We start from the raw sequence: 23,570 nt of genomic DNA, 5'->3' as shown, positions 1-23,570 counted from the left end.
CCAACCTGCCCTATACCATTCTAACCTACCCTATACCACCCCAACCTGATCTGGGGGTGTGGCTGCCTCCTCCTTCACTCTGGCTCATCCCACAGCTGAAGGAGAAAGAGGCGAGGACACATGTATCTCCAGGCATGCTGTAAGTTACTGCACAGTGTCACTACATAGAATCCCAACCTGCCCTATACCACCCCAACCTGCCCTATACTACCCCAACCTGCCAACCTGCCTTATACCACCCCAACCTGCCTCATACCTCCCTAACCTGCCCTATACCACCCTCAACCTGCCCTATACCACCCTCAACCTTTACCTCTCGTAAGATAAATTCCTCTTCAAGTCCATCCTTTTCCATGTCTCCCATTTCGTCATACCTCTCATTGTCTAGGAATATTGTGGTGTATATACTTCTAAACCAATCCCTCTGCAGCTTTTCTTGTTCCTCCTCCCTCTTTTCATCCCGGAATACTAATACCTCTTCTAGTCCAGCCGATTCCCCTTCCAATGCCGCCGTTTCCGGTTCTTCCTCTTCAAATAGAGGTGGTTCAGTTACCACCGATTCCAATTCGAATGCCGCTGTTTCCGGTTCTTCCTCTAGAGGCGGTTCAATTACCACCGATTCCAATTCCCACTCCAAATCTGAGGCGAATATTCCGTCTTTCATGCATAACCTCTTCAGTTTCCTACAGAAGCTCCCATGACTGTAAAGACAAAAAAAAGGGTTAGAAATGACAAAAGCAGCTTTTACAAACTAACAGAAATTAGCAGCATTAAAGGCTAACTCTACCTATAACCGATACCTCGGTATTAAAAAAAGCACCCATTGTTTGCTTTAACCAATGGCTTCTTAGACACAGCAATGGGCAGACTTCCCTATAATAACTTAAGAATCTGCCCTCTCTGGAGTGTAACCAATGTGTCACTTTCTGACACCAATGATGGGGCACTATTCCATCCACTGACACCAATGACAGGGTACTATATCTCCCACTGACACTAATGATGGGGCACTATTCCTCCCACTGATACCAATAACGGGGCACTATTCCTCCCACTGATACCAATAACGGGGCACTATTCCACCCACTGATACCAATTATGGGGCACTATTCCTCCCATTGATACCATTAACGGGGCACTATTCCTCCCACTGATACCAATAACGGGGCACTATTCCACCCACTGATACTAATTATGGGGTACTATTTCATCCAATGGCACCAAAGATGGAGCACTATTCCATCCAATGGCACCAATGACTGGGCAATATTTCATCCATTGACACCAATGATGGGACATAATTTACGGACACTGACACCGGGGGGTGTTTCTACTCCCACTGTTCACAGTCCCACCTCCCCAAAGCCTAATGCCGCGTACAAACGATCGAATTGTCCGGCGGACCACAGTACGCCAGACAATTCGATCGTGTGTGGGCTCCAGCGGACTTTTTCATCGGACTTAGAAAGTAGTTTTAACTCAAAATTTGTCCGCCGGACTTGGCTTTCAGAGGACAATCCTTTCGGCGGTGTGCTAGTCCGGCCGACTAAGAATGACGCATGCTCTGAAGCAAGTACGAGAAGGAAGCTATTGGCTACTGGCTATTGAACTTCCTTTTTCTAGTCCCGTCGTACGCGCTGTACGTCATCGCCTTAGAAATCGCCGGACTTTTGGAGTGTCCGTGTGTGGCCAAGTCCGTTCGTTATAAGGTCCGGCGGATTATTTGCCGCACCAAGTCCGCCGGATAATTTGATCGTGTGTGTACGCGGCATAAAGGACAGTAAATTGGCCCTTTGTTGAGAAAGTTTGGAGACCCCCTGCACTAAAAACCTAAATTTCTTAACTCTGCCGTAGCCGGTGAGGTGAAACGCCATCATTTAGTGTTGTACCGGCTATGACGTCCCCAAGAACCGGGAAGACTTAATTGGATCTCTCACCAGCGGTAAGAAGTCGGAGAAAGCAAAAGTCACATTTGCGTTTCCCACCCAACCACGTAAACCTGAGATACCAATTTTGGGTCTACCTCAACTGCACATTGCTGTGAATTAGTTCTGGCATAGACTTTGTTACATTAAACTACTACGATATCTGCAGAAATTGGACAGCATAATGAAAAAAAAAATGATTTAATTGCACACCAGGAACCTTTTTCTTACTGTTACCCGCAGCCTCAAAAAGCCTCCGCCTCTGTCCCACAGACATTCTAAGCCCATGTACACACGGTCGGACATTCCGACGGAACACGGACCGTGTTGTCGGATAATCCGACCGTGTGTGGGCTCCATCGGACTGTTTCCGTCGGAATATCCGACCGACAAAGTTTTAGAGCTGGGCTATAAAATTTTCTGACAACATGGTCCGATGGGACTTTGTCCGATCGTTTGTAGAGAATTCCGATCGGACAAAGTGCCACGCATGCTCAGATCAAATTACGAGACCAAAGCTATTGGCTACTAGCCTGAACGTAGTCCCGTCGTAACGAAATTACATCATCACGTTCTGAACGATCGGATTTTCCGATAACTTTGTCCGACCGTGTGTATGCAACAGCAGTTTCGGACAAAATCTGACGGATTTTGTTGTCGGAATGTCCGACCCGTGTGTACAAGGGCTTAAGCTATAAAAAGAACTTATTACAAGCAAAACAGAACTATTGAAGGTGTGTAAAAGATAACTCTGTGCTCAGAGAAGAGCTTTTGCTGCTAAAATCTGGGGACTGAACACAGAGGGTAAGCTGCCAGTAAAGTAGAGAACGAGGCCTCTGCTTTGTTTTTTGATAAAATGGTATAAAAAAGTATAAAAACAACTTACTAGAAACAGCATCCTGCTACCAAGGCCACCACTATCAGAAAGAGGACGATTCCGGAAGTGATGAGCACAAAGAGATGTTCCCTCAGAATCATCAGGTCTTCATATGCAGGCATTGCCCTGTCTTCATATGCAGGCATTGCCCGGTCTTCATGTGCACGCTTTGCTCGGTGTTCATATGCAGGCATTGCCCGGTGTTCATATGCAGGCACTGCCTGGTCTTCATATGCAGGCACTGCCCGGTCTTCATATGCAGGCACTGCCCGGTCTTCATATGCAGGCACTGCCCGGTCTTCATATGCAGGCACTGCTGGTTTTTCATCCACAGGCAATACCTGTTCTTCATCCCTGGTCTGGATGGGAGAAGTGCCTGGTTGGGTTTCTGGTACTGATGGGAAAGGCCCCAGTGATTCCTCCTCCACAGCTGCCGTAGGTTCTTCGTCATTGGCAAACTTACTCAAATGGGGATCAAACTTTAGTGTTATCCTTTCATGTCGAACGGACTTTGTTGCTATTGCTGGTTCAGAAAACGCCATTGAGGGTTGGTTTTGCGTTGTTGTTTGGAAAGACCCCAGTGATTCCTTGTCCTCAGGGAATGTAGGGCCTTTGTCCTCAGGCAATGTCTGTTCATCCACAGGCAATGTTTCTTTTTCATCCGCAGTCACTTCCTGGTTTTCATATGAAGTCCCAGCTTGGTCTTCAGAGGAAGTCCCAGCTTGGTCTTCAGAGGAAGTCCCAGCTTGGTCTTCAGAGGAAGTCCCAGCTTGGTCTTCAGAGGAAGTCCCAGCTTGGTCTTCAGAGGAAGTCCCAGCTTGGTCTTCAGAAGAAGTCCCAGCTTGGTCTTCAGAAGAAGTCCCAGCTTGGTCTTCAGAAGAAGTCCCAGCTTGGTCTTCAGAAGAAGTCCCAGCTTGGTCTTCAGAAGAAGTCCCAGCTTGGTCTTCAGAAGAAGTCCCAGCTTGGTCTTCAGAAGAAGTCCCAGCTTGGTCTTCAGAAGAAGTCCCAGCTTGGTCTTCAGAAGAAGTCCCAGCTTGGTCTTCAGATGAAGTCCCAGCTTGGTCTTCAGATGAAGTCCCAGCTTGGTCTTCAGATGAAGTCCCAGCCTGGTCTTCAGATGAAGTCCCAGCCTGGTCTTCAGATGAAGTCCCAGCCTGGTCTTCAGATGAAGTCCCAGCCTGGTCTTCAGATGAAGTCCCAGCCTGGTCTTCAGATGAAGTCCCAGCCTGGTCTTCAGATGAAGTCCCAGCGTGGTCTTCAGATGAAGTCCCAGCCTGGTCTTCAGATGAAGTCCCAGCCTGGTCTTCAGATGAAGTCACAGCCTGGTCTTCAGATGAAGTCACTGCCTGGTCTTCAGATGAAGTCACTGCCTGGTCTTCATAGGCAGGCACTGCCTGGTCTTCATAGGCAGGCACTGCCTGGTCTTCATAGGCAGGCACTGCCTGGTCTTCATAGGCAGGCACTGCCTGGTCTTCATAGGCAGGCACTGCCTGGTCTTCATAGGCAGGCATTGCCCGGTGTTTATATGCAGGCACTGCTGCCTGGTCTTTATATGCAGGCACTGCCCGGTCTTCATATGCAGGCGTTGCCCAGTGTTCATATGCAGGCACTGCTGCCTGGTCTTCATATGCAGGCACTGCCTGGTCTTCATATGCAGGCATTGCCCGGTGTTCATATGCAGGGTCTTCATCTGCAGGCACTGCTGTCTGGTCTTCATATGCAGGCACTGCTGTCTGGTCTTCATATGCAGGCACTGCTGTCTGGTCTTCATATGCAGGCATTGCCCAGTGTTCATATGCAGGCACTGCTGCCTGGTCTTCATATGCAGGCACTGCTGCCTGGTCTTCATATGCAGGCACTGCTGCCTGGTCTTCATATGCAGGCACTGCCCGGTCTTCATATGCAGGCACTGCCCGGTCTTCATATGCAGGCACTGCTGGTTTTTCATCCACAGGCAATACCTGTTCTTCATCCCTGGTCTGGATGGGAGAAGTGCCTGGTTGGGTTTCTGGTACTGATGGGAAAGGCCCCAGTGATTCCTCCTCCACAGCTGCCGTAGGTTCTTCGTCATTGGCAAACTTACTCAAATGGGGATCAAACTTTAGTGTTATCCTTTCATGTTGAACGGACTTTGTTGCTATTGCTGGTTCAGAAAACGCCATTGAGGGTTGGTTTTGCGTTGTTGTTTGGAAAGACCCCAGTGATTCCTTGTCCTCAGGGAATGTAGGGCCTTTGTCCTCAGGCAATGTCTGTTCATCCACAGGCAATGTCTCTTTTTCATCCGCAGTCACTTCCTGGTTTTCATATGAAGTCCCAGCTTGGTCTTCAGAGAAAGTCCCAGCTTGGTCTTCAGAGGAAGTCCCATCTTGGTCTTCAGAGGAAGTCCCAGCTTGGTCTTCAGATGAAGTCCCAGCTTGGTCTTCAGATGAAGTCCCAGCTTGGTCTTCAGATGAAGTCCCAGCCTGGTCTTCAGATGAAGTCCCAGCCTGGTCTTCAGATGAAGTCCCAGCCTGGTCTTCAGATGAAGTCCCAGCCTGGTCTTCAGATGAAGTCCCAGCCTGGTCTTCAGATGAAGTCCCAGCCTGGTCTTCAGATGAAGTCCCAGCCTGGTCTTCAGATGAAGTCCCAGCCTGGTCTTCAGATGAAGTCCCAGCCTGGTCTTCAGATGAAGTCCCAGCCTGGTCTTCAGATGAAGTCCCTGCCTGGTCTTCATAGGCAGGCACTGCCTGGTCTTCATAGGCAGGCATTGCCCGGTGTTCATATGCAGGGTCTTCATATGCAGGCACTGCCCGGTCTTCATAGGCAGGCACTGCTGTCTGGTCTTCATATGCAGGCACTGCTGTCTGGTCTTCATATGCAGGCACTGCTGTCTGGTCTTCATATGCAGGCACTGCTGTCTGGTCTTCATATGCAGGCACTGCTGTCTGGTCTTCATATGCATGCATTGCCCAGTGTTCATATGCAGGCACTGCTGTCTGGTGTTCATATGCAGGCACTGCTGTCTGGTGTTCATATGCAGGCACTGCTGTCTGGTGTTCATATGCAGGCACTGCTGTCTGGTGTTCATATGCAGGCACTGCTGTCTGGTCTTCATATGCAGGAACTGCTGTCTGGTCTTCATATGCAGGCACTGCTGTCTGGTCTTCATATGCAGGCACTGCCCGGCCTTCATATGCAGGCACTGCCCGGCCTTCATATGCAGGCACTGCCCGGCCTTCATATGCAGGCACTGCTGTCTGGTCTTCATATGCAGGCACTGCTGTCTGGTCTTCATATGCAGGCACTGCTGTCTGGTCTTCATATGCAGGCACTGCTGTCTGGTGTTCATATGCAGGCACTGCTGTCTGGTGTTCATATGCAGGCACTGCTGTCTGGTCTTCATATGCAGGCACTGCTGTCTGGTCTTCATATGCAGGCACTGCTGGTTTTTCATCCACAGGCAATACCTGTTCATCCCTGGTCTGGATGGGAGAAGTGCCTGGACGGGGAAACATGGCCATGCGCCTGGTTTGAAACTTCTTGCCTACGTCCATGAGCGGAGAATCTGCATAAAACAAATGATAAAGAGGTCATACAAATGTACAGTGAACCAGCACATCAAACTTTTTCTTGCTTAGGTGTGTATTGGGTATGGGACCTACTGTATCTAACACTTACCTGCTACATGAACGTTGAACTTTTTAACCGGTCCCTTCTGTACACCATCCACCATGAGGTTGAGCTCGTACGTCCCACTGTCTTCCAGGCGGAGAGGACTGAGAGCGAGAGAACAGTCCATTTCATGGGTTGAACCTGGGTGCTCTCTCTGGTCGTGATGACTCGGAGGCTGCAGCTTGATGCCACTGTGCCGCAGGATGGTCATGTACTTGTGGGTTCCGGCCGGTGCCATCCTCCATTCTAAGTCAATCCGATGATTGCTAGTCACTCCGTCAATGGAGAGATGGCATGGAATCTCCAATTTGGAGCCGGCTCTGGCCTCCAGATGGCTGTATGAAGGCTCAGCTTGGGACAATGCTACGGAAAGAGAGAAATTGTCGTTAATAGTGAAACATTTCCAAAGTTATAATATATAACATCAAAGGCAGTAAAAAAGAAAAAATATTTAAAAAAAACACCTTTTTGTGGACCTTAGGTGGATCTCACATTTCTGGGTTTAGACTAACGCTTTCGCTGCCAGGGCTGTTTTTGCTTTTTTTTTATTTAATTTAATTTAAATTTAATTCAATAAATAATAAATAATAATAATAAATTTAATTTTGGGCCTAAAAATGTAAGGTGGCGGGAGCATAGGAGCATGTTACATGTTACACCCTAAATATGCATGTAACATGTAACATATTCCTAAAGGTGAACCTATCCTTTAACTTGGAACTAAACCCTCCGCTCCTTTACAGCCAAGGAAGCTGCCATCTAAGCCCTCTGTTTGAGCTGCAGTTGCCATGGAGCTGCACATGCCATCCGTTATGGCTCCACCTTGCCTGATGGATTGACAGTTTGGTTGAGAGCACAAGCAAATGCGGCAGTTAGCTTTCCCAGCATGCCTTGTACAGTATGTAGCTGTATTGGGAAGGCCTTCAATTTTTTGGGTTTAGTTCCACTTGAAGGCTAAAACTCATACATACACGGGTGATATCCTTATTGCTGGTATTTGAGTCCCTTTGCAATGCACTGGAAATACAGCACTGCCGGTAGGAATACTGTCAGCCAATCACTGACTCTGATTAATAGTTAAAGAACCCCCCCTCCCCCCGGTAGGCTCAATTCACAAAGCTTTAGAATAAGAAAGAATGATTTTTTTTAACTGTAGCCAATTAAGTGTCATTTATAAATCACATAAAACCCCATTTACAAAGCCTACACATCAGGACAAAGGAGGCTCATGTTCAGAAAAGTGGCAGTTATTTTCACCTAAGTCTCATGAGATTTAAAAAAACAAAAACAAATGGTCAAATGGCTAAAAATAGCATCACTCATCCACACATCCAAGCAAAACCGCCAATTTATATGTTTATCAAAAAAAAAAAAAAAAAAGAGAGAAATTAATATATGAACTTACCTGTCCCCAGGTGCAAAATGCACAGAAAAATGAGCAGTTTTATCAAAAATCTAATTTTCAATCTTTATCACAAAAGATAATGAATTGCAATTAAATAAAGTCTCCTGGATCACAAATATAATAAATGTAACTCAGAAAATTCGCTAAAATATCAGAGAAGTTCGCAGAGCAAGTCTAACGGTGTTGCCACTACGATCAACAGTCACTGAATGAGGATGGCTGGCAGTTGACCTGAATAAATACCCGCAGGCTCACTATGATGTCACAGGGCTGCTCACTGCACTGATTGGCTGACAGCATTCCCATGGCAACCAACGCTCACTATGATGTCATGGGGCTGCTCACTGCACTGATTGGCTGACAGCATTACCATGGCAACCAATGCATGTCCAGTGCATTAGGCTCAAATAGCAATCTGTGATGACAGTTATAATCTAGCCTTGAAGCTGCAACTCCCCTATATTTATCATAAGGATAAAAAAAGCTTTTTTTAAGCCATCTGACTGCCATTTTTAAAGCGATATTAGACCCAAAATAAACATTTCTTATATTGCAGCTTACCAATTCTTGGATGTTAAGGCTGCATTTGTTTTATTTTTTAGGTTTTTCCTTCTTTTTTTTTTTTTAAATCTGGTAATCCAGCCAGCACATCTGTTTTAATTAAAATAATATATGATATGATAAATGTGTTTATTGTTTTTATTATGTTTTTTAGTTTCACAGCACAAACTCTCCAGCTGAATGTATCAGTTTACATAGATAAGACAAAGCAGTTAACACCGGCTGGGGGGATTACAATGATCCCTTTTCTATTTATGAAAATCTTTTATCCCAGAAGAAAAAAAAAATGTTTGCTACAACTGATTTTTTAGCTGGCGTTTGGCTTTAATTTGTTAATGTATTTATATCCACTAGTCCAGCTAACACTCCCCCCCCCCCCCCCAGACTGACAGTGCTGCCACATGTTGTGCCTCCTGTGCTCTCCCTTTAACCACTTGATTCTGAGAGCTTTCACACTACAGCGGTGCGCTGGCAGGACGTCAGAAAAAAGTCCTGCCAGCAGCTTCTTTGGGGCGGTGAAGGAGCGGTGTGTTTAGCGCTCCTCCACCGCTGCTCCTCATTGAAATCAATGGGGCAGCGCTGTAATGCCGCCGGCCAAACGCCGCTATTGCGGCGTATTGCTGGCGGTTTTAACCCTTTCGCGGCCGCTAGCGGGGGTAAAAGCGCCCCGCTAGTGGCCGAAATGCGCCGCAAATCCGGCGGTAAAACGCCACTAAAAATAGCGGCGTTTTACCGCCGACGCTATCAGCGGTGTGGTGTGAAAGGGGTCTAAGTCTCATGAGATTAAAAAAAAAAAAAAAAAGGTCAAATGGCTAAAAATAGCATCACTCATCCACACATCCAAGCAAAACCGCCAATTTATATGTTTATCAAAAAAAAAAAATAGAAATGAATATATGAACTTACCTGTCCCCAGGTGCAAAATGCACAGAAAAATGAGCAGTTTTAATAAAAATCTCATTTTCAATCTTTATCACAAAAGATAATAAATTGCAATTAAATAAAGTCTCCTGGATCACAAATATAATAAATGTAACTCAGAAAATTCGCTAAAATATCAGAGAAGTTCGCAGAGCAAGTCTAACGGGTGTTGCCACTACGATCAACAGTCACTGAATGAGCATGGCTGGCAGTTGACCTGAATAAATACCTGCAGGCTCACTATGATGTCACGGGGCTGCTCACTGCACTGATTGGCTGACAGCATTCCCATGGCAACCAACGCTCACTATGATTTCATGGGGCTGCTCACTGCACTGATTGGCTGACAGCATTACCATGGCAACCAATGCATGTCCAGTGCGTTAGGCTCAAATAGCAATCTGTGATGACAGTTATAATCTAGCCTTGAAGCTGCAACTCCCCTATATTTATCATAAGGATAAAAAAAGCTTTTTTTTAGCCATCTGACTGCCATTTTTAAAGCGGTAATAAACCCAAAATAAACATTTCTTATATTGCAGCTTACCAATTCTTGGATGTGATGGCTGCATTTGTTTTATTTTTTAGGTTTTTCCTTCTTCTTTTTTTTTAAATCTGGTAATCCCGCCAGCACATCTGTTTTAATTAAAATAATATGATATGATAAATGTGTTTATTGTTTTTATTATTTTTTTTTTTTTTAGTTTTACAGCACAAACTCTCCAGCTGAATGTATCAGTTTACATGGATAAGACAAAGAATTTAACACACGGCTGGGGGGATTACAATGATCCCTTTTCTATTTATGTAAATCTTTTATCCCAGAAGAAAATAAAAATGTTTGCTGCAACTGATTTTTTTAAGTATCAGCTGGCATTTGGCTTTAATTTGTTAGTGTATTTAAATCCACTAGTCCAGCTAACACTCCCCCCCCCCCCAGACTGACAGTGCTGCCGCCTGGTGTGCCTCCTGTGCTCTCCCTTTAACCATTTGATTCTACATGGTGGTCATTAAAAAAGTAAAAAAATATATATACTCTGCAACACTGTGCAATACTCTGCAATAAATGTTAACAGAAGCAAAGAATTTTATTTATTTATTTTTTCTGAATTTTCAGTCTTTTTTGATTTATAGTGCAAAAAATAAAAAACCCAGCGGTGATTAAATAGCACCAAAAGAAAGCTTTATTTGTGTGAAAAAAAAGGACAAACATTTCATGTGGGGACACATTTGGCTACCTGCTGGACTGCGCATGCGCGATGCCGCCATATGCGTTCTAACACTGAGGCGATCGGCGCCTGCTCAGAATTTTGTGCCCACACCCCCGAGTCCAGGCTCCAGCCCCACCATCCGGATTATAATTATGCCGAGCGAAGTGCGGCAAGGGGCCCTGTGTTGGATCGCATATGGCGGCGGCGCACATGCGCATTCCAGTGGGTAGCCAAATGTAATGGGTAGCGGAATGTGATGGGTAGCGGAATATGATGGGTAGCGGAATGTGACGTGACACCGGCAGAGCAGATCAGGAATTCATCTCTCCACTGTGAGAATCACATCCCAGCATTGAGATCCAGCCAGCCGGGATTTACATACAGACTGCCACAACCAAGATGGCGGCCACTCACTAGCCCGCCCGCCTCACACCCACGACCTGACTCCTCTCCAGCGGTCCTGTAGACCAGAGCGGGGATAGTTATATCCTACGGGGGGATCACATTCCCGGTACGGCGACCTGTTCGCCGGCGGTTTCCATAAGTAGATTGCCACAACCAAGATGGCGGCGGGACGTCCTGTGTGAATGCCGGATGTCATGTGACATGAGATCTCGCGAGAGCGGCCGGCCGGACGCAGAGAGGAGCAGCCTGGAGGTGCAGGGTGAGCCGGGAAGTGGCCGGTATATAAGAGGGAGAGGGGTGTGTGTTCTCCCCCAGAGGGAAGAGTCCTGGAGACCCCCTGAGTGGTGTCTTGGTGGGGGCCGCCATAGTGTTCTATACCTCTGTGATCAGCAATCCTCCCTGTGCAGCACCGGGTCTCAGGTTCTCCTCCCAAGAGGGACGTCTGCATGTCCCCCCTGTGTGTGCGGCTCCTCACAGTCCGGTTATCAGCGTGACCTGTGTAATGACACACACACATATATATATATATTATATATATATATATATATATATATATATATATATATATATATATATATATATATAATGACATGTGTGATCCCTTCTAAATGGATGAAGTGCAGCCCCAGCGCAGAGATGTGTGTGGTGTGAACACACAATGCACGCAGACCGTGTCCGATCTGTGATCTCCGGAATTGGGAAGATCGGCGGCGTCTGTGTGCATGTGTCCTGGGGTCCCCACATGTGTGTGCGCGTGTCGGTATCCCCACGTCTGTGTATGTGTGCTGGGATCCCCACGTGTGCGCACGTGCCGGGGTCCCCGTGTGTGTGCATTGTCGGTATCCCCACGTCTGTGTATGTGTGCTGGGATCCCCACGTGTGTGCACGTGCCGGGGTCCCCATGTGTGTTTGTGTGTGTGTGTGTGCGCCGGGGTCCCCACGTGTGTGTGTGTGCGCGCGCGTGCGCCGGGGTCCCCACGTGTGTGTGCGCGCGTGTGTGCGCCGGGGTCCCCACGTGTGTGTGTGTGTGTGCGCGCGCGTGTGCGCCGGGGTCCCCACGTGTGTGTGTGTGTGTGTGTGTACGCGTGCTGGGGTCCCCACGTGTGTGTGTGTGTGTACGCGTGCCGGGGTCCCCACGTGTGTGTGTGTGTGTACGCGTGCCGGGGTCCCCACGTGTGTGTGTGTGTGTACGCGTGCCGGGGTCCCCACGTGTGTGTGTGTGTGTACGCGTGCCGGGGTCCCCACGTGTGTGTGTGTGTGCGCGCGTGCCGGGGTCCCCACGTGTGTGTGTGTGTGCGCGCGTGCCGGGGTCCCCACGTGTGTGTGTGTGTGTACGCGTGCCGGGGTCCCCACGTGTGTGTGTGTGTGTACGCGTGCCGGGGTCCCCACGTGTGTGTGTGTGTGCGCGCGTGCCGGGGTCCCCACGTGTGTGTGTGTGTGTGCGCGCGTGCCGGGGTCCCCACGTGTGGAGGGGATTAACCGCTTCAATACTGGGCACGTGACACTGTACACAACTGAGATTTTTATCAGTTTTTCCCAACAAATAGATCTTTTGCTGGTATTTGATCTCCTCTGCGGTTTTTATTTTCTGCTAAACAAATAATAAAAAAAAAAGACTGAAAATTTTGAAAAACAAAACTTTTTTTTTTTTGTTTCTGTTACAAAACTTTGTAAATAAGTAAGTTTTCTTCTTCACTGATGGGACACATAGGTGGTACTGATAGGTGGCACGGATGGATGGTACTGATGGGCATCACTGATTGGCATGCATTAGTGTTTGGCACTGATTGGCATCCCTGGTGGCCAAGGGTAGTATACCTGGTGGTCACAAGTGGTGGGTATCCCTGGTGGTCCTGGGTGGACATCCTTGGTTGGGGGGCTGCGCTGATAAACAATCAACATAGACCCCCCCCCCCCCAAATCAGAGGAGCAACCGATCGGCTCTTCTCTGCTCATGTCTAACAGGAAAGAGGAAAATCCGATACACGGTTTTTCCTGTCCTCACCGTGATCAGATGTGATTGGACACGGCTGATCACATGGTAAAGAGTCTCCATCAGTGACAGTGTATCCATTCAGACACGGAGCTGCGGTTCGGCCCCACCCCTCTTTCTTCTCATTGGCTCACTGACATCTGGCAGCAGAGAGAGCCAGTGGTGCCATGCTGCCGTCTCTCAGCCAATGAGGAGGGAGAGTACTGGACTGCCAAGACATTCCTGCAACATCGCTGGAGAGAATGGGGCTCAGGTAAGTATGGGGGGGGGGGGAGGGGGCTGCACACAGAATTATTTTATTTTCATAAACAGAATGTACCTTCTGCCTTTTGCAACCCCTTAAAACCCAAAAAGCAAACATTTATTGTACTGCAGCCAATTCTTAGATGTGACGGCTGCATTCGTTTTCTTTTTTAGGTTTTGCTTCTTCTGTTTTCATTTGGCGATCCTGCCAGTAATTCAGTTTTTCGAAAGTACAAGCTCCCCTGCTGATGTATCAGTTTGATGGTTGGGACAACCCGTTTACCACTGACAGGGGTGCTTACAAAGATCGGCTTTTATTTATGTAAAACCCCCAAAAAGGAAATAAAACTGCTGTAGCTGATTATAAAGTGTGAGCTGGAGTTTGTCTTCAATTTGTTAGTGTAGCTAAATCTGCTAATACATTTAACACTCCCCCCCCCCAAGACTGATAATGCTGCTGTCAAAAGGTGCCCCCTGTTCTCCTTATTCCAGAGTGAGGGCGCTCTAATACAGGAGGTGTATTACTGGCCAGATCACCAGTTGAGAACAGAAGGGGGGGTCAAAAAAAGGAAAACTAATGCAGCTGCCACATCTAATGATTGGTGAGCTGCAATATATTACAGTTTTGGATTTGGGTTTATTACCGCTTTAGAGTAGAATTAAGGGGGGAAAAAACATTCTTTTTCTTTTTTTCATTTTGGATTGCATAAAGGAGGGTTATAACTCCTTGCCATCTGTGTCCCTTTGGGGAGAGTTTTCTTCACTTCCTGTTCTAAAGCCACAACAGGAAGTGAGAGGAAATCCCACCAAAAGGAGAGAATCCCTAGTTGTCACCCCCCCCCCCCACACACACACACACACACACACACACGGTTTCCACTCTATTACTGTTTTAGAGACAAGCAGAATTGTGCCCATTCTAAAAAAGGGGGGGGGGGCAGCTGTGGTGGTGACAGCAGGTGTATTGAGGTGGTGACAAGTGTAGTGGCAAGGGCAATGAGGATAGGTGAAGGCAGGGGAAGGATGGTAAGGGTAGGGGACAGTTGTAAAGATAGGGGAAGCTTGGTAAGGGTATGGTAGGGAAGTGGAGGGAGGGATGGTAAGGGTAGTGAAGAGCTGTAGGGGTAGAAAAGATTGGTAAGGATAGAAAAGACAGGTGAAGGTAGGGAAGGAGTGGTAAGGGCAGGAAACATTGGTAATTGAAGGGAAGAGGAGGAAGGAATGGTAAGGGCAGGGAAGAGTGGTTTATGTAAGGAAGGGGTGGTAAGGGTAGAGAAGAGAGGTTTATGTAGGGAAGTGGTGGTAAGGGCAGGGACAAGGAGGGAGGCGTGGTAAGGGTAGAGAAGAGTGGCGAAGGTGGGGTATGGGCAGAAAAGATTGGTAATTGTAGGGAAGAGGAGGTATGAGTGGTTTATGTAAGGAAGGAGTGGTAAAGGTAGAGAAGAGGAGGGAGGAGTGGTAAGGGTAGAGAAGAGTGGTTTATGTAGGGAAGGGGTGGTAGGGCCAGGGAAGAGGAGGGAGTAGTGGTAAGGGTAGAGAAGATTGGCGAAGGAATGGTAAGGGCAGGGAAGAGTGGTTTATGTAGGGAAGGGGTGGTAAGAGCAGGGAAGAGTGACGAAGGTGGAGTAAGGGCAGAGAAGATTGGTAATTTTATGGAAGAGAAGGTAGGAATGGTAAGGGTAGAGAAGAGTGGCTTATGTAGGGAAGGGGTGGTAAGGGCAGGGAAGAGGAGGGAGGGGTGGTAAGGGTAGAGAAGAATGGTGAAGGTATGGTAAGGGCAGAGATGATTGGTAATTGTAGGGAAGAGGAGGTAGGAATGGTAAGGTCAGGGAAGAGCGGTTTATGTAGGGAAGGGGTGGTAAGGGCAGGGGGGAAGAGTGGTAAGGGTAGAGAGGAGTGGTTTATGTAGGGAAGGGGTAGTAAGGGTAGAGATGAGTGGCAATAGTGGGGTAAGGGCAGAGAAGATTGGTAATTGTAGGGAAGAGGAGGTAGGAATGGTAAGGGTAGGGAAGAGTGGTTTATGTAGGGGAGGAGTGGTAAGGGTAGAGAAGAGGAGGAAGGAATGGTAAGGGCAGGGAAGAGTGGTTTATGTAGGGGAGGAGTGGTAAGGGTAGAGAAGAGGAGGGAGGAATGGTAAGGGCAGGGAAGAGTGGTTTATGTAGGGAAGGGGTGGTAAGGGCCGGGAAGAGGAGGGAGGAGTGGTAAGGGTAGAGAAGAGTGGCGAAGGCAGGGTGGGTAAGGGCAGAGAAGATTGGTAATTGTAGGGAAGAGGAGGGAGAAGCAGTAATGGCAGGAAAGATGGGTTAAGGTAGGGGTGGAGTGGTAAGGGCAGGGAACATTGCTAGGGGCAGGGATGACCACCATTCCTGACTTCTGCATAAACACACTTCCTATTGGGTTATCCTACCAGCATGCTTCACGTGTCCTGCATGTTGTTGATGTGTCTATTGCCCTTTAACTCTGCATTAAAGTGACCCTGTCCTCGGCTCATGCAGGACAAAGTACCAGTTTTCCTTTAATGAAGATCTCCCCCGTCAGTCATACTTGCCTTCCTTTTGCTCCCCTGCCTTTCCATTCAGCCGGGAGTAAAAGAAAAGGAATATTTCTCATATACAAGGATCTTCCAATGTTTTGTGTTGTGTTCTTCAGGTCATGGATAATGTGTTCATCCAGCACAGCATCAAGGTCCTCCAAGCCCTCAACAAGCAGAGAGAAGCCGGCCGGTACTGCGATGCCACCCTTGTCGTTGGAGATCTCCAGTTTAAAGCCCACTGGAGTATCCTTGCTTGCAGCAGCCCGTTCTTCCAGAGCCTTTATGGAGACGGCAGCTCCCCAAACATTATCCTTCATGAACGCTTCTCGGAGGTCATGGGCCTCCTCCTGGATTTCCTCTACACAGGGGAGCTGACTCTATCCCATCACAATGTGGAGAAGGTCCTTTCGGCCTCCAAGGAATTGGGTATTTTTGAAGCTGTTGAGGTCTGTGAACAGTTCCAGCCAAAGTGTTTTGAGTCCGTTGACCGGACCGAAGATTTTTTCCAACAGTCTGGAACGTTGGAGACCTTGAATGGACACCTGAAAGAGGCGGAGGAGTCGGATGGAGAGGATACTCTAAAGGGAATATCGGAGCTCAGCAACGTGCTGGCGGACAGTGAAGTCCCAGCGGAGCCGGCCAATGAACAGGACAACGGCCTTTCCCTGCTCCAAGGGACAGTGGCGATTACTCCATTTCAGGAAGTCGTCTTGAAGGACCCAGAAATTGTTGAGAGGAGGGAGTTCAAGAGGCAGAGGAGAGGGCAGAAGAACGGGCCGTGTATTGGCAGCGATGGAGACTGTATAACGGTAAGTCTGTGGAGGCTCCCGGCTCCCCAGGTCATGGTAAATGTAATTGTAGTTGGCCACAAACAACTGGGCTTGTTCCGTAGCAACAATTTGAAGCTCATCCAAGTAGTCCCATTGAGTGTCGGGAACATTCTGCACCATTTTTAGTCATGGGGAACAGAAACCTTGATCCAACTATGGATTGGAAGTTAGATGTTCTTTGCCAAGAACAGGATGGAAGGTGTAAAAATTGTGGAACCACCTAGTTCTTGTTACCCAATTCCATCCTTGCCGTCAGGGAGGCTTCATAGGTGTTAATCTTTTGAGCCACATGGCTGAAGGTGTGAATTGTTATCAAAATGCCGGGATAGTGATGCTAAAACGGCATCTCAAAGAAGAGTGAGGTCCACATTTTGGGCAAAGAGGACAACCGGTTCTCAAGAGACATGGAAAAGGCCATCTACATTGAGCCTGGAGCAAGAGCGAGGGCCTTCAACAATATTTGTCTTTACCCCGGCATTTTGACAATTCACACCTTCAGCCATGTGATTTGAAGGATTAACACCTATGAAGCTTAGGTGACTTGCCCAAGAACATCTACCATTTCCATGGTTGGATCAAGGTGTCTGTTCTACCCTTTCTAAGGGGTTCCACAACTTTCACATCCTGTTCTTGAACAATAACACGTCTTTCCAAGGTGTTGGTGCTTCTTGTGTGGGTATAAGTGCCGGAGTACCTTCCTGACACTCATCAGAACTGGTTTGGATAAGTTATGAAACGTCTTCAACATTACAGTACAAGTCCAGTTGAATGTAATGGACCGCTATTAGGTATAATGGTGAATTAACCATCTTCTATGTCTTTACACAACCAGTGTTGTCTTAGGAGCCAGGTAAACTATCCATCTAGAACAGGCATCCTGATACTCTGGAGTTTTCTTTTAAAGGTAACCTGGGCTTACAGGAAGCAGGAGGCCACCACTGCTGACCTCCGCAGTAGCGTTTTGTCCTGACTCTAATACCAGCCTAATGGGTTTAATCGCTATTCTGCCGCAAGCCTGTAGATTAGAAGGAATGACTTCACGTTGACTACACTTGCTGCCTACTTCTTTGAGGTCATTTGATTTATAAGGCAATTGAAGTCTGAGGATCAGGATGACTACCGGATCAGAAGTGACAGCCCGCGTATCTATCTCGCTATGTCTTGTTTAACAACATGACGACCAGCCCATAGTAAAAATACTTAATTACCATGTCGTTTAAATACCGGGGTCATGACAGCAGCTAGCTGCCATTGTCCCGGTATTATTTTTTTCCTATGGCTGGTTCTGCTTCAAATAAAAGTGCCCCCCCCCCCGCCGCTTTCCGGCCTGCCACTCGTCTCTATGCCCTCGGAGAACTGGAGCGACGTCTGACGTCATTCCCGGTTCCCGGGCCATAATAAGCAATTTTTTATTTATTTTTTGCTTTTAAAGCGGAGGTCCACCCTAAAGTGGACCTTCCGCTCATTGGAATCCCCCCCCCCTCCGGCGCCACAATTGGTATCTGTATCTGCACCCACTTCTGGCGTAGATTCTGCAGAAGGTACGCCCCTTTCCGAAAGTCCCCCGCTGCCTGCTGGGAAACACACGGATCCCAGAGACAGCGGGGACCATCCTTATTGCGCAGCACGACTCGCGCATGCGCAGTAGGGAACCGGGAAATGAAGCCGAAAGGCTCCACTTCCTGATTCCCATACCCAAGATGGCAGCGGCAGCACCCGAGAGACAATCGAGAGATCGGCTTCGGGTGCCGACATCGCGGGCGCGCTGGACAGGTAAGTGTCACTATTTTAAAAGTCAGCAGCTGCAGTATTTTCTTTTACAAGGGATGTTTACATCCGTTATAATAAAAGATAAAGTGCTAAAAAAAGGAAAAAAAAAAGTTTAATGTGCCCCATCCCTCTGTGTTTGTGCGCAGAAGCGGACGCATGCGCAAGTCACACAAGCATAGGTAAACTGTGTTCAAACTTACACACGCGAGTAGGGCTGCAACTAAGGATTATTTTCATAATCGATTAGTTGGCCGATTATTGTTTCGATTAATCGGTTAATAACCTTTAAAAAAAAAAAGTGGGTCAAATTGACGTTCATTTTAGACTACAGTGACGGGAAAATTTGGAAATAATAGAAAACTTCTCAGTCAAAGGAATTTTCAGACGGTGGATGTGGTTTTCGTTCAGAAATGACATTCATTTTAAAAACAGAATGTTAAAAACAAGTGAAAATTTCAAACAAAATTCTTTCATTCAGCGAATGTACAAAGATTTTTCGTCTGAATATTCTCATCTGAAAATTGATCGGTGTGGCCGGCGTAAGGCTCGGTACTCACCTATGCAGTTTGCTTTTGATCTGTTTCTGCAGTGCTTTTTGCTGTACGTTTTGATTTTTGCGCATGTGATTTTACTGCAATTTGCATTTTTTTGGGCAGATTAAAAAACAAATTGCTGCAAAAAAACGCATTACATGCTCTTCTGCAGCTTCTCCATTGAAGTATATGGAACCAATGAAGCACCATTTTGCGTTAAAAGTCCCCGACCCTTTCAGATGTGAACGTGTCCCATAGGAAACCATGGAAATTAACTGTAGTGCATTTCTGCAAAAAGCACCAATAAACACATAGATGTGAACAAAGTCTAAGACATTTACTAACATACTGGGGTTAAAAAAACTAAAATTAGCCCTTTTATAGTAGAAAAAAGCAGATAATCACTACTGTAAGACCCCTTTCACACCAGGGCGTTTTGCAGGCGCTATAGCGTAAGAAATCCTCAGGGAGTGTCGGCAGCTGTACAAACGATTGTCTTTTGTAAAGATGTTGCAAACGTTTATTGGGTTTCCTTTATCAAAGTGTCTGTAATTAGCACTGTCTGTGCTGCCCAGGTGCAGGTAACAGAGGGGGGCGTTGGCTAATAATTAAATAAATAAAACCATAGATTCTGATTGGCTGCCGTGGAGCCGCACAGACACTTCCTGTTGGAAATACTTTCATAGATGAAGCTCTATCCCGTTACATTGGTTATGGGCAATATTTGCCCCGGGTGCGATTATAAGATTTATGTATTTGTCGGTCACATTGGGTGACTTGTCATGTTTCTGTAAAGTATAAAATTCTTATAAATAAAATTATTTTGCTAATACATTTTATGTTTTGTGTCATCATTGGTTGCTGTATTGATTTGTTAAAGGATTGCCGGTCGAATACCGTGTATATATACAGTGGCAAGACGGCTCTCCTGAGTGTACTAGGTAAGTGGTCCAGCAGCTCCGGGTTTGGGGGCGCGCAGGTGCACCACCTGTGGCCCGCTCACCCGCTACCATGTCCGCCGGAACCTACCGAATATTCCTTACACAGGCAAAACGGCAGTCTATGTAAACAAGGCAGATCGCCGTTCTCTCAGTGGGAGGAGACGTGGATCCTGTGTTCCTGATAAGCAGGGGCATGGATCCGTGCCTTCTCCTAGGAAAAGCTCCTCCCCCACAATTAGTAAACGCCCCCTAGTCACACATTGATAGCGGAGTTCCACCCAATCCAAAATAAAGAACACGGGGACATGACCTCAGAACTAACTGGAGCAAAGTTCAAAACAAATCTTAGAAAGTATTATTGTGTTTATTGTATAGTATTATTATTCAATTATTTATTATTATATTATTTTTATTGTATTATATATAATTATATTATTATTATATAATTGTATAATAATTATACGATAAAATAATTATTATATAATTATAATTACTATGTTATTATAGTATAATTTAGTATTATTTACTGAAAGGGTAGTTGATGATTGGCATAAACTACCACTATCCACTTGCCTTCTGGGGTCATTGTGTTATTTTTTTTGCACACGTAAAAATCTGCATTATCTTTTTTGCTAGAAATCACTGTAACACCCCCCCCCCCCCCCCCCCCCACAAAAGAAAAAAAGAAAAGTATATATTTCTGAAAGCAGAGACCCCGGAGAATAAAATGGTGGTAGTTGAAGTTTTTATTATGTTGCACGATATTTGCGCACTTATTTATCAAACGCATATTTTCAGGAAAAAAAAATACATTCAAGTAAAGTAATTCTAGTATAAACAAACACGATATTTATTATAGCCAACTTTTGGTAAAATAAAAAAGATGGGGGTTGTGTTGAATAAATAGGTCCCAAAAATAGTTTGTTTCAATTATTTTATTAAATTTTTATACATGCATTTCTTCTACTGGCATGATTGCTAGTTCACATACATTGCAATGCATGTTTAAGCCAGACAACTGCATCAAAGTAATCCCTCTCTGGCCAGCCCCTACTCTAGGGGAGGGGGGTAAAGGACACTACTGGGGGGGGGGGGGGCAATGATGTGAAGAGGACACAACAGTGGGGGGGACAATGTGTCCTCTTCCCCCCAATAGCAGTTTCCTCTGGGGTGGCCCCCCTCAGATCAGTGTCCTCTGGCGGAGGGGGGTACAAGTCACTACAGAGGTGGAGTTGCTTTGGGGGGAGGCATGGGACACAACAGTGGGGGGGGACAATGTGTCCTCTCCCCCCCCTAATCTCAGTGTCCTCCGGGGATACAGGACACTACTATGTAAATCATAGAGGACATGTACAGTGGGGAGTGGGGTTGGGGGGGTGATGCAAAGAGGCGAACCTTGCTTTGAGGGAGCACGGGACAGTGCTATTGGGGGGGCAGAGGACACAGCAGTGGGGGGGATGTGTACCCTGCCTCCAAGATCCTTCTGGGGGGCGGGGGGGTCATTTGAAGGGGACAATCTAAGGTCCATAACGCACATACATTTTATAGTAGGGCCAATTAACCTACCAGCATGTCTTTGGAGTGTGGGAGGAAACCGGAGTACCCGGAGGAAACCCACGCAGGCACAGGGAGAACATGCAAACTCCAGGCAGGTAGTGTCGTGGTTGGGATTCGAACCAGCGACCCTTTTTACTGCTAGGCGAGAGTGCTAACCACTACGCCACTGTGCCGCCCGTATGCAGGGGAGGGAGTCTCTTACCCTCCCCAGTCATTAAATCAGGTTAAAGAGGAAGTAAACCCTGATGGGTTTACTTCCTCTTTGATTCCCTGCAAAGGTAAAGCATAATGGACTACTGTGCATCGCATCGCATCGCATAGTACTCCATTATCTGTCACTTACCTGACAGAGGAGCCAGCGAAGTTACCGCTGTCCCCTGTAGTCTGGAGCATCCATCTTCTCGGTGGGTCTCGCTGCTCTGCTGCTGTCATTCGGCGAAGCCACGATGATGTCGCTCCCGCGCATGGGAGCCGCCGCTGTCTATGGCGATGTTTCTTGGACCTACAGGTAAGCCTTAATCTAGGCTTGCCTGTAGGTCAAAGTGTGTTGTAAGGGTTTACAACCACTTTAAGCTGTCCATCAGGGACATCCTATATCTCCCGAGGCAGCCGGGGTGGGTGGGCAGAGCTGGGGGTGTGGCTGCCTCCTCCACTCCTCCCACAGACTCCTTCACTCGGGCTGATCTCACAGCTGAAGGAGAAAGAGGAGAGGACACAGCAGCCCCGGGTGTCTTCAGCTCCAGGCATGCTGTAAATGACTGAAAACTGTCATTACATAGAGCCCTAACCTGCCCTATACCTTCCCAACCCACCCCAACCTGACCTATACCATCCCAACCCACCCCACCCTGCCCTATACCATACCATCCCAACCCACCCCAATCTGACCTATACCATTCTAACCTACCCTATACCACCCCAACCTGCCCTATACCATCCCAACCCACCCCACCCTGCCCTATACCATACCATCCCAACCCACCCCAATCTGACCTATACCATTCTAACCTACCCTATACCACCCCAACCTGCCCTACACCATCCCAACCCACCCTGCCCTATACCATCCCAACCCACCCCAATCTGACCTATACCATTCTAACCTACCCTATACCACCCCAACCTGCCCTATACCATCCCAACCCACCCCAATCTGACCTATACCATTCTAACCTATACCACCCCAACCTGCCCTATACCACCCCAACCTGACCTATACCATTCTAACCTACCATATACCATCCCAACCTGCCCTATACCACCCCAACCTGCCCTATACCATTCTAACCTACCCTATACCACCCCAACCTGATCTGGGGGTGTGGCTGCCTCCTCCTTCACTCTGGCTCATCCCACAGCTGAAGGAGAAAGAGGCGAGGACACATGTATCTCCAGGCATGCTGTAAGTTACTGCACAGTGTCACTACATAGAATCCCAACCTGCCCTATACCACCCCAACCTGCCCTATACCACCCCAACCTGCCCTATACCACCCCAACCTGCCCTATACTACCCCAACCTGCCTTATACCTCCCTAACCTGCCCTATACCACCCTCAACCTGCCCTATACCACCCTCAACCTTTACCTCTCGTAAGATAAATTCCTCTTCAAGTCCATCCTTTTCCATGTCTCCCATTTCGTCATACCTCTCATTGTCTAGGAATATTGTGGTGTATATACTTCTAAACCAATCCCTCTGCAGCTTTTCTTGTTCCTCCTCCCTCTTTTCATCCCGGAATATTAATACCTCTTCTAGTCCAGCCGATTCCCCTTCCAATGCCGCTGTTTCCGGTTCTTCCTCTTCAAATAGAGGTGGTTCAGTTACCACCGATTCCAATTCCAATGCCGCTGTTTCCGGTTCTTCCTCTAGAGGCGGTTCAATTACCACCGATTCCAATTCCCACTCCAAATCTGAGGCGAATATTCCGTCTTTCATGCATAACCTCTTCAGTTTCCTACAGAAGCTCCCATGACTGTAAAGACAAAAAAAAAGGGTTAGAAATGACAAAAGCAGCTTTTACAAACTAACAGAAATTAGCAGCATTAAAGGCTAACTCTACCTATAACCGATACCTCGGTATTAAAAAAAGCACCCATTGTTTGCTTTAACCAATGGCTTCTTAGACACAGCAATGGGCAGACTTCCCTATAATAACTTAAGAATCTGCCCTCTCTGGAGTGTAACCAATGTGTCACTTTCTGACACCAATG

The 23,570-nt window shown here is 47.1% G+C and overlaps 2 protein-coding genes across 2 annotated transcripts in view; one reads left to right on the top strand and one right to left on the bottom strand.

Moving 5' to 3' along the window:
• The window catches only part of ZBTB48 (zinc finger and BTB domain containing 48), a gene marked incomplete in the record, with an annotated part of 314,981 nt that overhangs the window by 34,336 nt on the left and 257,075 nt on the right, over window positions 1-23,570 (top strand). Inside the window, 1 exon segment of the mRNA XM_077458264.1 lies at window positions 15,842-16,534. Coding sequence (XP_077314390.1) covers window positions 15,842-16,534 — 693 coding nt within the window.
• On the bottom strand, window positions 218-9,380 carry LOC143933331 (uncharacterized). The gene is made up of 6 exons (XM_077456199.1): window positions 9,326-9,380; window positions 6,460-6,816; window positions 6,249-6,346; window positions 4,886-5,096; window positions 2,812-3,673; window positions 218-701 (listed from the first exon to the last, which is right to left on the bottom strand). The coding sequence occupies exons 1-6, from the start codon at window positions 9,378-9,380 to the stop codon at window positions 251-253; spliced, it is 2,034 nt and encodes a 677-aa protein (XP_077312325.1). The 3' UTR covers window positions 218-250.

Source organism: Lithobates pipiens, unplaced genomic scaffold (assembly GCF_037356315.1).
Source record: "Lithobates pipiens isolate NorthernLeopardFrog02 unplaced genomic scaffold, aLitPip1_a1.2 Scaffold_27, whole genome shotgun sequence".
Taxonomy (NCBI): Eukaryota; Metazoa; Chordata; class Amphibia; order Anura; family Ranidae; genus Lithobates; species Lithobates pipiens.
Note: the sequence above shows the minus strand (reverse complement) of the source record. Positions and strands in the feature narration are given on the sequence as shown.

Excerpts from the sequence above, each read along its gene's own strand:
- LOC143933331 (XM_077456199.1), bottom strand. The coding sequence starts at position 9,380 with ATGAGATTTTTATTAAAACTGCTCATTTTTCTGTGCATTTTGCACCTG. Across the intron at positions 6,347-6,459 it reads GTTCAACGTTCATGTAGCAG|ATTCTCCGCTCATGGACGTA; the intron begins GTAAGTGTTAGA and ends TGTTTTATGCAG. Across the intron at positions 3,674-4,885 it reads AAAGTTTGATCCCCATTTGA|ACCAAGCTGGGACTTCTTCT; the intron begins GTAAGTTTGCCA and ends CTTCTTCTGAAG.